This window comes from Struthio camelus, chromosome Z (genome assembly GCF_040807025.1).
Source record: "Struthio camelus isolate bStrCam1 chromosome Z, bStrCam1.hap1, whole genome shotgun sequence".
Classification (NCBI taxonomy): domain Eukaryota; kingdom Metazoa; phylum Chordata; class Aves; order Struthioniformes; family Struthionidae; genus Struthio; species Struthio camelus.
In genome coordinates, this window is record NC_090982.1 from 70003946 (window position 1) to 70016584 (window position 12639).

At 35.8% G+C, this 12639-nt stretch overlaps 1 protein-coding gene across 3 annotated transcripts in view; it reads right to left on the reverse strand.

The window, feature by feature from the left end:
- Window positions 1-6385: 6385 nt before the first annotated feature.
- The window catches only part of LOC104146841 (NADH dehydrogenase [ubiquinone] iron-sulfur protein 4, mitochondrial), a 46205-nt gene continuing 39951 nt past the window's right edge, over window positions 6386-12639 (reverse strand). For 2 of the 3 annotated variants that reach the window (XM_068928743.1, XM_068928745.1), the window contains 2 exons: window positions 10762-10835; window positions 6386-6598 (listed from right to left, as the gene is read on the reverse strand). In XM_068928743.1, the coding sequence (XP_068784844.1) occupies window positions 6495-6598; window positions 10762-10835 (178 nt within the window). In that variant the 3' untranslated portion in view covers window positions 6386-6494. The other variant, XM_068928744.1, reaches the window with a different exon arrangement.

Below are 12639 nucleotides of genomic sequence, written 5' to 3' on the forward strand. Positions count from 1 at the left end.
TTTCACTAGGATGTTTTAGGTGAGTAAACTATACCTTATATCTATATCTACACTATTTCTATATATACACACACTATATATTATATAAAATATTTAATCTTCATTTAAATATTCCTGTAATCTTAGACAATAATTTTGCATCTCTTAAGTTTAGCCATATGTAGGTATTTGTGCATCATAAACTGTTTTTAAAAATTACCCCTACTGTAAAAAAGAAAATCTTTATTACCTATTTCTTTCAGTTTTCCCCAAGCATCCAGCAGTTCCAGCTCTCAAACAACTGCACAAACTGCACTTGCGAAATGATATGAACATGCTCGATCCTATAGCTGGCTTGTAATAGCAAAGTTTTAGATGTGATACAAAAAAGAAGAGATATATAAATCACCTGCCCAAATCCAAATATGGACTCGACACAATTTGTATCCAAAATATTTAACTCTCCATTTAGTAGTTCAGATAGGTAAATGGCCTTTTCCTGTGTCTATTGCTGCCTTTTCCATCCACCTCCTCTTTTTTAAGTGCTGGGCTAATTCACTTCCACCCATAATGTGTAGTATTAAAGCATTCAGTGATGTGCCAGGAATATTCAAAGATCCCACGGCAGTGTTGGCTCTAATATGTTAAGTAGCCTTTACCTCAGCAAGAACTCGTAAAGTACAATTGGACAGGCATACCACCCCAAGTAATATATACCACTGAATAAATGTAAGGCAAAAAACAACCAGCCCAACAAAAAAGCATTTTATGCATATGTGCAAAGCATGTTTGTTTAACATTTCACTCAACTTCTGCTGAAGTCAATAGGAATTACATCAGGCCCCTACAGTTTAATCCTGCAAGAACCAAAGATAATGAATAATGATGCTGGAAATAATACTTCTGCTAAAATCATGATGGTCAGTAGTAAATTTCTACCAGCTTAAAGGTGGAAATTCCTTGGGGTTGTCTCTTGACTCCATATCCCTCCAAAGAATATACTTAATCAATCATAAAATGTTGACAAATACAATAGTATAAAATGTGCAAGCGCCACCCTGTAGAACTGCTACCCTGTGCAAGATCAGAATATCCACCTGAACAAACCCATCTTTGACAGTGGCTAACAGTAGCTGCCAAAGAAGCACATAAAACAGGGTAAACTTCTAATGAGATACTTTAACAATACAGTTTTTCAGCTGTCAGCAGCCTTTAGCTCAGGATTTTTCTAAATAGGGAAACTGTTCTGTATTTAATACAGATTTTTATTCCATGCATTTGTTGTGTAGCTTTTGAACTAGTGTTAGTTTTGGCAGCCACAATATTCTTTGCCAATGAATTCCAAAAATCTACTATGTGAAAAAGTACTTCCTGTTTATTTTGAACCTGCATCCTCATTATTTTGGTGTCTCTCCTTTTTATGAAAAACATTGAATAATCATGCAGTATTCATCTCTGCACTACTCACAGCACTGCACCACAGGCCACTATCATATTCATTCTGCCATCTCTCCCACAGACTGGAGAGCTAATTCCCCTCTACAGACCTTCTCCTCATACAAAAGATACTCATAACTTTAAGCATGTTGTTCCCTCTCTCTTTACCCTGATGAGAGAGGCTTTTGAAAATCCCTTTGGAAACCCAAATGGACTACTTGACTCACCTTGTTCCCATATTCACCAATTCCATGAACAGGTACGTAAAAATGAATTCCTTCTAAAAAAAAGCCACATTGGTTCATCATGTATATACGATACCTGTTCACAGCAGTATTAAGACTTTTTTTTTTTGGAAAAAAACATCATATTTGGCACCTTCTATGATTCAGGCTCAGAAATAGTTTTAAGCAAAATGTTTAAGCCACAGACAGTAGTTCCATAAGTTCATATTTAAATTCCTTTAGGACTCTCGCAAGACTACTTTCTGCCTTTTGTATTTATTCTAATCAGTTTGTTCAAAAAGTATTTCATTAACATTTCCTGTACAGGAAGGTTTCAGGACGGGGACCTCTCTAGGATCCTTCATGACGAAAGTGAAGGATCCACATTTTAAATCCAATTGAAAATCAAATTTTAATACAATTTCAAAATAATTTACCTTTTTTGTTGCGCTAAGTTGCTGTAGGGATATTTACTTCAATGGTATTATGCTCCAGCATTACTCAAGCCTTTCAAAAAAAAAGCAAACAAAAAAACCCCCAAGAAACTACTCTATAAATCCTTTCGTTCTCAGAACGTAGGAAGGAATACTATGACAATAATTTTTCAAAGAAACCTGCATTTACCAGGCATAGCAATTTATTGTGCAATTGTCTAAAATTATTATTAGCTCATTTCAGGTTTATTTGCACTATTTTTCTTTTTGGAATAACAAAATATGCTGGCATGCCCAATAACCACATATAGTGTCAGGTAACTGTATCTCTGGCAAAACCAAACTACATAAGTTCCTGGCATAAAATTACAAGCAAAAGCTAAGATTAGTCTGAATTAGCTTTTCCTTTTCTACCACATGACAAAAACTGCAGATAAGGGTAATTAAATTTTCCATTTCATAATATCACTTACTAGTCTGATTTGTTTTAAATTATCCATCAAACTGCAAAGTTAAGGAATACATTGCTAGAAATCTGAAACTCTGCTCTTAGTTTCCTGACAGTCTTTAAGTTCTATTACAGTATCATGATTTTAAGAGTCTCAGGGCCTTTGTTACAATAAGGAATTGTTCAATGGAATTAGGAATGCTACCCATCTTCCAAATAACTTTGTATCCTGCAAAAACCTTTGAAGTCTCATTTTTCACACCAAAACTATCCAAAACATATTGACGTATATGCAGGTATGCACCTCCATTTAGTAGCGAGTCTGTTACTGCCAAAGGTTTGTTAGATATTCTTACATGCATTCAGCAATAGGATGATTCCTCCAGCATTGTAATTTGGCTTAGGTAAGAGAAAATTCACAAATGTGCAGATCAAGACAGGCCTGAGCATACAGAAGACAGCTAAACAGTTTTGTTTTGTTTTGGTGGCTCATCATTGAATTGACATAAATGAGCATACTTTTCACAGAACACAATCATGCAAGAATATATTGCAGGGAACTTGAAGAAAAGGTGATAGGAAGGTGGAAATGCAAATGTAGGGAAAAAGAAAAAAATGGAGCTTATTAGTAAAGTTAAAATTTAACCAAAACATATCTCTTTTTAGACAGCAGTCACAGCACTGGAGTTGTCAATGTCCCAAAACCTGTGTACCAGGAATCTTCATCTGGTCAAAAGCCATAAAAAAGACATATATCTCATACCTTGGAGAGCTGATATGAGAAAAAGTAGTAGCATATAAAAGAAAAAGGCTTACGATGTCTTCCTATATGTCACAGTTTCTTCAGAGATTATTGCCGGCTTGCATCTACATACAATTTTGGAGACAGTAATATCTCAGACAGCACCACCAAACTTCAGTGGAGATTATCTGACAGACACCAGGAATGACGTGGAAAACTTTGGGCAGTTTGGAATTCCACGTTTCTTTATGCTCACAAAATAAGACACATATGAACACTCATAAGGCCACATGCTATTTTAACCTACAGTTGCTCAAAAGTCCATCCTAGACCAGCGTACATACACAAACTAATGAATTCCAAATGTAAAAGACTTCCAGCCAGACTGGAGGTGCATAATCCAGATGTCATTGTGACATGTAGCTTGCTGAGAAACCAACGAAAGATAATTAGCCTTTTCTAGAAAGATGGTGATACTATGCAATAATTTGCTAGAAATAGGGAAGGACTTTGATAATCAGCATATTTCTGCCTCCAGAAGACCTTCACAAAATATATCTATACAAGTGCAAGCCTAAGCAACTTCAGATCAGATCCTGAGTTTTTTGCATAAGCCTTTCCACACTAATGGAAACTACAGAATTGCAAGGAAAGGTTCCAAAATCTACACTCCTCAATATAGGAATGCAATTGTAACATCTGTTTAAGGCTTCTCTACAATGCTTGTGTGCATTCATCTTGTAACTCGCTATTGTTTGTTATTGCTATGCAAGCTTGTAAGATACCTCAGATGCACTCAAATCCCCGTTTAATTTGTTTGGGTACTTCCAATTTTTTTTCACCATGAAGGATTCTGATATTTTCCGAAGCTTGAAATATTACCACCAGGAAGTGCTTTGATTAGTTGCAGCTAAACAGCATGGCTACATATAAAACCAAGATGAATCTCCAATCTCATTTAGCATTCATATTGAGTCTTCAAAATCACTTTGAATTTCCATTTTCTGATTAATGGTTGAAGAGAGAAAAAAACAAAAACTCAGACTATGGCATTTAACCTGTTGTGTTTTTTCTTTTGACATATCCTAGCTTTGGAAGCAGTTTTGGCTGTATGCCATAACACACCAGAGTAGATAAAAGCTGGAGTTCACCAATGAAACGTTCTTGTCAGTAGGAAAATAACTAAATGGCAGATTGTCTTGTACAATTTCAGTTCAAGCCTGGTACAACACTATTTTGGTGAGTAAAAGAAAGGGGAATGTAGTTTATTATCTAATAAATCTTTTGACCCCTAAAACATACCACAGCACTGATAGTGCTTGTCTTTTGCAAGCTCTTACATTCAATTTCACTCCTAGGGCCTGAAGACCAAAGTGACAATAATCAGCTCTCTACCACTGTTAGCATGCTCATTATTAAGAGGCCTACTTCCAACAGTATAAAATAATCCAAGTGATAGGAAAGTGGTTGGAGAAAAAGAAGAGGGCCTGGGCTCAAGCGACAAAAGACTTCAATATGGAGTACACACTATAGAATATGATAATGTTATATTCCAGCATTACATACAGCAACTCCATATTAGATGTCCAAAGATCATGATAAGTATCTGATGTTTATCAGTCATTACCACGGGCGATTTTTTTTCAAAAATCAAGCTATGCATCCCCTGCTTTAGATGCTCAAGCAATTTTCAATTCACTGTTGACAGCTCTCTTACACAGCTTTAAGTTCACACAGACACAAAGCCAAAATCACTGAACTGATTTTATTATTACTGTCTCCTTAGTAAGAACAGGGTATTAAGACTAGCTGAAATACAAAGAGATGCAGCAGATTCTGGACTGTTAAGATTCCAGTTTGGTGTGCTTTGGTGTTCCTGGAGGAATTTAGGCTCCACTGCACAATGTAGTGTTCAAAATTCAATATGAAGATGACTTGGAATAATAGTTCTTGTTTATGGTAGGAAAGCAATGACATCAGCCAACTGGCTGATTACACTGAAACTGGTCAAAAACAATGGTTTAAACAAACGTTAGCCAGCATACAGGGCAGCTGGTTAAAACTCAGATAAGAATATAATCAAATTTGGGCAACGTTAGTTAATTTTATGCCTTCTTTTTACTAAAATACAGTGGATAGCACTCATACCATTTTTAGACATACGTGTTTGAACTGTTTCTTCTGTGCGAGTTGGGATAAAACTCTCAGTTGCGCATGGGAAAGGTGTACTCTCCCCCCAGTCTGTAAGTAAATTCACTGATTATATGTTGATGTCTCAATACGTTAACTAAAAGTTAAAGAAAAAATGATTAAATCAAAAGCAATATATATGTAAGACCAAGGATTCCGAACATAATATTGTACATCATAATAACTAATGATTTAAATGTCATGTAATGCAAAATAAGTTTAGGCTATACATTCACTTTTAAGGTTGAGATGCTATCACATCTCATTATGTAACAGGAAACCTCAATGCAGATAAAATGTAAATAGCAACAAAAAAACATAATTGCATAATTAATATAGGCTGGTGGAGACTTCTGATGCTCTTCTGACTTAATTTGTAAATATTTAACTAGTTTAGTTTAATTTTTGAAAAGCATCACAGAGAAACAATTATAATCTCAGTCTTTTGGACAAAACTTTTTAACCAAACCACGTTTACCAAACAAAACATGTTTAATGCAAAATCAGTGGTTTCTATTCAAGCCATGAATGCTACTGGAATAATTACAATATTAATTTGGACAGAAAGGAGCTTAAACAACATATACTTCCACAGAGTAGTCTAAATAATACTCAAACTTTAACTTCTGTACATCATACTTTGCTATTTGACTGATGATTTTTTCCTGTATATAACAGGACACTAGCTTCTATTGATAGTTTGTACCCGCAGGGCTAAGTTTAAACAAGATATTGAATATAATATTATGATGAAAGACAAACAACAATCTTTAAAGATGCAGCTGATTTCAAACATTCCTTTTGATAGATTCTTTGTACAGTAATTTTCTAGAAGTATGAACACCCCAAGTCTCCTCTATATATAGGGAAGTTTGTAACAGGTTCAATTGAGACATCAAAAACATTTTAAATAGACATCACAAGATGCATCTGTAGTTTAAAGGTCAAATTTATTAGGAGATTAAGAGATGTATTATACATGGGCTATAAATACAGCACAGCTGACTTTATTAACAGTCAGACAGATAGCCAATGCCAACCTATTTTGTAGACACCCTCGTTCTTTTGTTCCAAGAAAAGTTTGCACCATAAGACTTGGATTTAGGTTTTGGAATCCTCTTCTCTTCAACATCATAGCTCCAGCCTGGGGGCGAGGGGAAAAAGTGGGGAGGGGGCAGGGGGAAGAGGGAAGACGACAAGAAACAAAAGAGAATTCTAAACATGCACAGCATATAATACAGGGCAAATGCAACTTAAAGCTTTTAACTTTAATCTTTTTTTCCTCCAGATAGGCATCCACTAGTTTATTCCTTTGTAGCTGGCAGCAGAGAATACAGAAATGCCATAAATGTGACATATGCCTGTTCTTTTGTCAGACTTCATCATACTGCATACTTCAATTTTCATTGCTCCTGCCAGATATATCACTGAAAAAACTCAGTAGTCATCAGTGAACCTCAACAGGGAACACTGGCTGTTTCTGTATGCAGTCCTGCAAGTTCATGGCTCCACAACTCTATAACATCACATAGACATTAAAGGTCTGTGTACATTGTGACAGGAAATAAGAGGAAGGCGGGAAAGAAGTAAAGGTAAGGTAATATGGGGAGGAAAAAAAAAATGGACAGAAGGCAATCCAAAAACTATGGGAGAGAAAGGAGACTTTGGAAAGCAAGAGAAAAAAGAGGGTGAGAGGACCAAAGAAAGGAAGAGCAAAGAAAAAACTTCAGCATTGGAAAGGAGTAAAACGCTTACTTTTTTTTTTAAGAACATAGAAAATTAGGAGTAAGAGAGAAGGCAATGAAGTGATAGAAGACAAGTAAATTATATGATAGTTAAGCAGGAGAAATGCTAAAAAATGTCAAAAAAAGAGGAGGTGGAGACATTAGTGTTTATGTAAATCAAAATGCAAATTGGTTGCAGCCTCCAGGTGCCTGGAAATTTGCCAGGGCAGCACTCAGTATTCCAAAGTTTGGTCTCTCTAGCTGCAACATTTCACTCAAAGTTAAGGTACTGGAGTTGTAGCTAGAAGTGTATAAGAATGCAGTTTTAACTGATATTAATAAAGATGACACATTTCCTCCTTAGTTTTAAAACAAAAACTTGATAAAACCTGAAATGTTTAATATACAGCTGAATCTTTACATTTTTAAAGCACATACCTATGTTTGTATAGACAATGGCTGAATTCAATAAACCTTCTGTTATTCTCAGGAAACACCCAAGACACATCTAAATATCAAAACATGTATAGTACAATACACTAGTTGTCACACCACTTCACCTCAGTTTTGTGTGTTCACAAATTCCGCAGAAACAGTTTCTTCTTTTTTGTAAGGTGAACCAATGTTAATGTCCAGGTTAACTATTCTGCATAAGAAATACTGGAATAGTGATTTTAAAAACATATTCTTTTCATCTGTGACAGCACTGAGTTTCACCTACTGTTCTGATTAAAATATAAGCTTGAGTAAACAGTCAGAACTAGATCCAGAGACAGACATTAATATTGCAACATTCAGCACCGGAACACCTAACTCTGAGGTACTTGGCTCCTGGGATGGAATCTGCAGCTCTGACTTGTTGCTTCATCTTTCTATACAGCAGATAGAGAGGAGCTGAGTGCCTCCAAAAGAGATTCGCAACTGCCAACACAGTGACTTGGGCTGCCAGAACTATCCAAAAACCACAACGTTAGTTACACCTAACTCTGGATTGCAAGAGGCAGCCGCGTGTGATAAGGTTTCACGCTCTGAAACAGTCTCTGAGTTAGACACCTTCCGTAGCTCATGATAGAGCGCAGAGGTCACCTTTACATAAATACCACAATGGTGGGGGAAGGTATTGCTGCCCAGAAGTCTGGCATGCAAATTAAATGGATGTAAACAGATTTCACCACTTCTGGGAGAACATCCTAATCACCTCACTAAAGGTTACTGTGGAGTAGGAAAAACTCCATCCTTGTTACTAAAGGTGCAGTGTTTTTAAACAACTGCCTCAATGGTGTTGGACAAGAAAAAAAACAATCTAGGTTTCAGACTAAACTTTTCATTTTTCCCAGTTGCAAGCGTTACCTTCTTGCTTTGGCTTCAGACCATCTGCAGCTGTCACATTTTGGGCAGAGATCTCTCCTGTTACTGTATTCAGTGCTATTACTCCTATTATAGGAGTGGACAGGAAGAAAGGGCTTGCCTGAGGTTCCTGAAGGTTTTAGGTGAGAGAGAATTGCTGGGTTTCCCAGTTGTATCAAAATAGCTGCAGTACCCAGAATTTGCAGAAGCTAAACTTGAGGTTCTTAAGGAATTTTGTTAGTGACAACTTGGATGGTTCATATGGGAAGGACAGAGAGGTGAACATTGCGTTCCTAGGCTTAGGTATGTTACACTAGTATCTCAGTCTAGAAGCTAAATTCCATCGTAAATGTGCGCCTAAGTTCCTCATTTCTTTCTAAAAGTAGAACTAAATATAGTAAAATTTCTGTCTCCAGCTACATCTGATACTGAAGCTACTACTAAGAAAACACTATGCAGAAAATACTATGCACGTTTCATACATATAAAACTATGCTTCTTTAAACAAAAATGAAACAGTTTAGGAAAGGTAGTATCCACAGAAGCTTGGTGCATCTCAATTATGGCAAAGCTATGGATGCAACCTAAGTGGATAACAAACTAATAAAGATGTCTCCAGAAAGGTTTACTTTGTTTAAAAACAAACAAACAAAAGACACTCATGGTTTAATTGGTAAATTTCTCTGTAGACCAAAACCTTAATTCTGTAATTTTCTGAACAACAAAACTCATCACTAATTCAGCAGAGGCCTAAATATCCTACACTGGACAAATCAGTATTTTACTGGAATCTGCATGTTGAAAGGACAAAATATAGCATGTCCAAAAAGACGGTATAACTAGCTCATTAACATAAATGCCAAAATTTAGTATTTTCCTCTTATAGGCTGGATTTGCCAAGAAATAGAAATTACATGAACAACACACAAGCAAAAATTAAAGCAACATCAGGTTCTCCTGAATTTCATATTCTTCACAAGACATTACAGAGTGTTATTAACAACTGTACAGTAATTTGCATACTCAAAGGCACGTACAACGATCCTATTCATTTCTTAATGAATATAATTTGTTTTTTAATACAACCAAAACTATTTTAAGTTCAGAAATAACCTTTAACAGAAAAAGAGCAAATTCATTGTAAGTTAGAGGGTTTAGCTTCTTAATTGTAAAAGTTCATGTACTTTTCCTGTTTTTTTGGCTGCACAACATGAACCCTCTAACAGCTTTGTACAATTCAGTTTGATCAAGACTCTTTAGCCGTTAATTACCCTGGACTAACAACAGTTGAAGGCTGTAGATCACTGGAAAAACTTCTGAAAAACCTTACGCTCTATGTATATTATTTCTACCTTTAATTCATTGCTGTTAATTCCTCACATCTATAAGCATTAAAAGTCATGCCAAATTTTTTAAGGAAAATGAAATTGATATAAAAATGCTGAGAAAATTTCACACAAACACATAAAAGGACTGTTAAACATTCAAAAGGCTGAGATTCTGGGATACTGCTGGTGATACACCATGATTCTGTGAGAAAATACAAGCCTAAATTTCTATAGATACTAAAAACCCAAATAACTTTACAGATACAGTCCTGATTCATCATTAGCATTAAAATATCAAGTAATGATACACGCATTTCTTGTATCTTTTTTTCAAACCCTAATAATTATCAGGCATAAGCGCTTAGACTTTACGTATTGTACTTGGAAAGAATTAGGTATAATCCACGCCACAACATAACGAACATTAAAGCCCTACATGCTGAATTGGTAGATAATCTTAGCTTTTCTGATCATCATCCACAGGGGTTGTGAGAGTATTTCCTTAACTAGTATTCAGGTGCTCATGCCAAGGCTTCAGGCAAAAATCACACCGCCAGACAGCTGGGACCCCCAGGCTGAAATAGTTTCAAAGATAAACTAATTTTCCTTCAAGACCTGAGCAGGGCTCAGTTCTCATTAAAAATGCAGATGCTTGCAGAAGTATTACAAAAGTAATGCTAAGAGGTTGGAACACTTTTCCAGGAAGCAGAAAGTCTGGAACAATGCCTTCCTCACTCTCAGAAATACAACCTCCTCCCTCCTTCCCTGCCCTGAAATTTTCCACTAATGGCCTAAAATCTGGTGCAGTAGAGCAGAAATTCTTTATCTTGTACTTTTTTTTTTTTAAAGAAGTATTTTAAGATCAAGGTTGTCTATAGAAAACTAAACCCATCACACTTAATACATACCATTTTTTTCAGCAAAGGCAATGGCATCTTCTTTAGTAGAGAAAGTAAGAACCATGTTGGATAAAGGATCAGCTCTGTAAGAAATCAGATGACAAATTTTAAGTAAATTTGAAATATGACATACTTAATTATATCTGTATCTCAAGTGCTAACCAAATGCTGTAAACGATTTATTTTAGTATAACCCTTCAAAAGCATCATTCCCAAATTTCAGCCATTCAAAATCCTCTTTTTTTTTTTTTTTTTTTTTAAATTATTCCTAGGATTAACACTTACTTTGTGCAGAGAATCTTTCCCTCTTTTGGCCTGTTGAATCAATTCCTTCCCTCGCAACTCCCTGCAGAAATTAATGCTTTAAATTTTTTATTCAATAAATATGCCTAACTACCTGGTGAGGTTAAAATAAGTGCTCTGCAGCAATCTTTTTAATTTTGAAAGGTGTGTACAAGGGAAGCAACCTTTTTGGAGACTGGAGGGGTTAAGGTAATTTTGAACAATCCAAGGAATCCAAGGAAGAACAATGAGGGAAAGAATAATCTTAGACAGAAGTGAGTAGAATATCAAGTTAAGCGGAACAGGAATTAACCAGAGACTGAAGAGTACACGGACAAACCCAAAGTTCCAACTAGCTGAGGTCATATGACCTCCACAAATTATTCCAGTATAGCAATCAGATCTCAGGCCTCAACTGAAAACAAAGTTCAGAAACTCAAACTGCTAGTTAACCAATTACATAGCGGTTATTTTTAATGATCAGCTATTTCTCGATTTCATTTCTAGAAGAAAAAAAAAACATGCAAAAAGCTTTTTGAAACATATTAGATCTCAGTAAAAATCAAAATACCTAATTTGTTGCTATAAAAACTCAATTTGAGAACAATAAAACTGATGAAAACAAGTATGGTTCTATAAAGTCATCGACAAAACTTTTACGGAAATTAAATAAGAAAACTGTTGTAGCTGCAAAATGATTCCATCATGCTTCCTTGAGACAACACTGCACATGAGCCTGGGAGACAACTGACAGGACAAGACCAAATTGCAACAAACTTGAAGGAGCTGCCTCTCAACTGTTCTCTCTTTGAAGCTATAAGGGTAGATGAAGAGAAAAAGCAACCAAAGATACATTGAACTCTTTACAATAAAGGACAAAGAAGGTGACTGGAGGTGGGGGGGGAGGGGAAGAGGGGGATTCTAGCTTCCAGCAAAGACAACAGTGTAATTTTATCTGATGTACACATGGAACAAATGGAGTTCTCTATATATCCAATATATTCCTCACAAAAAAAAAAAAAAAAAGAAAGAATATTGGCAGAAATTACACTTTCACAAGCCACCACCAAAATAGCTTTTCTTAAAGAAATTTAAAGATTTATCTTACAAAGGTGGTAAGAATTAGTAACTATGAATTAGTCTATGGCACAATCAGTGGAGAATCAAGCGATCAAAATGCTGCAGTATCACAACAGCTTTTGCTTACTATTCCTTTCTTCCATGACTGGGGTGGGAAAACGATGCTACTTAATAGGAATGTCACTAGGAAGCAAAGAAATGTACATCTGAGGTGTAGCAAAGGACTCATGTCTGTTCAGTACTGCAGAAGTTCGGCAAAAGCCTCCCAGGACAGAAACAGTTTGAAAATGAGGATTGGACAGAAACAATTTGCCCTACTTTCACATAGAATCATCTTTCATCCAATTTAAATATAAGTTTTCGATTTCTTTCCATAAATGACCTATTGACATGTTTCAGCTTCTGATAAACTGAGCAAACTGTGCAGTTCAGAATGAGATAGCATGACGTCCTGATATCTTTAGTAATAACAGTGCTGCAGAATTTCCTATGTTCCTACAGTTACTACAAACAGAGATTCTATGT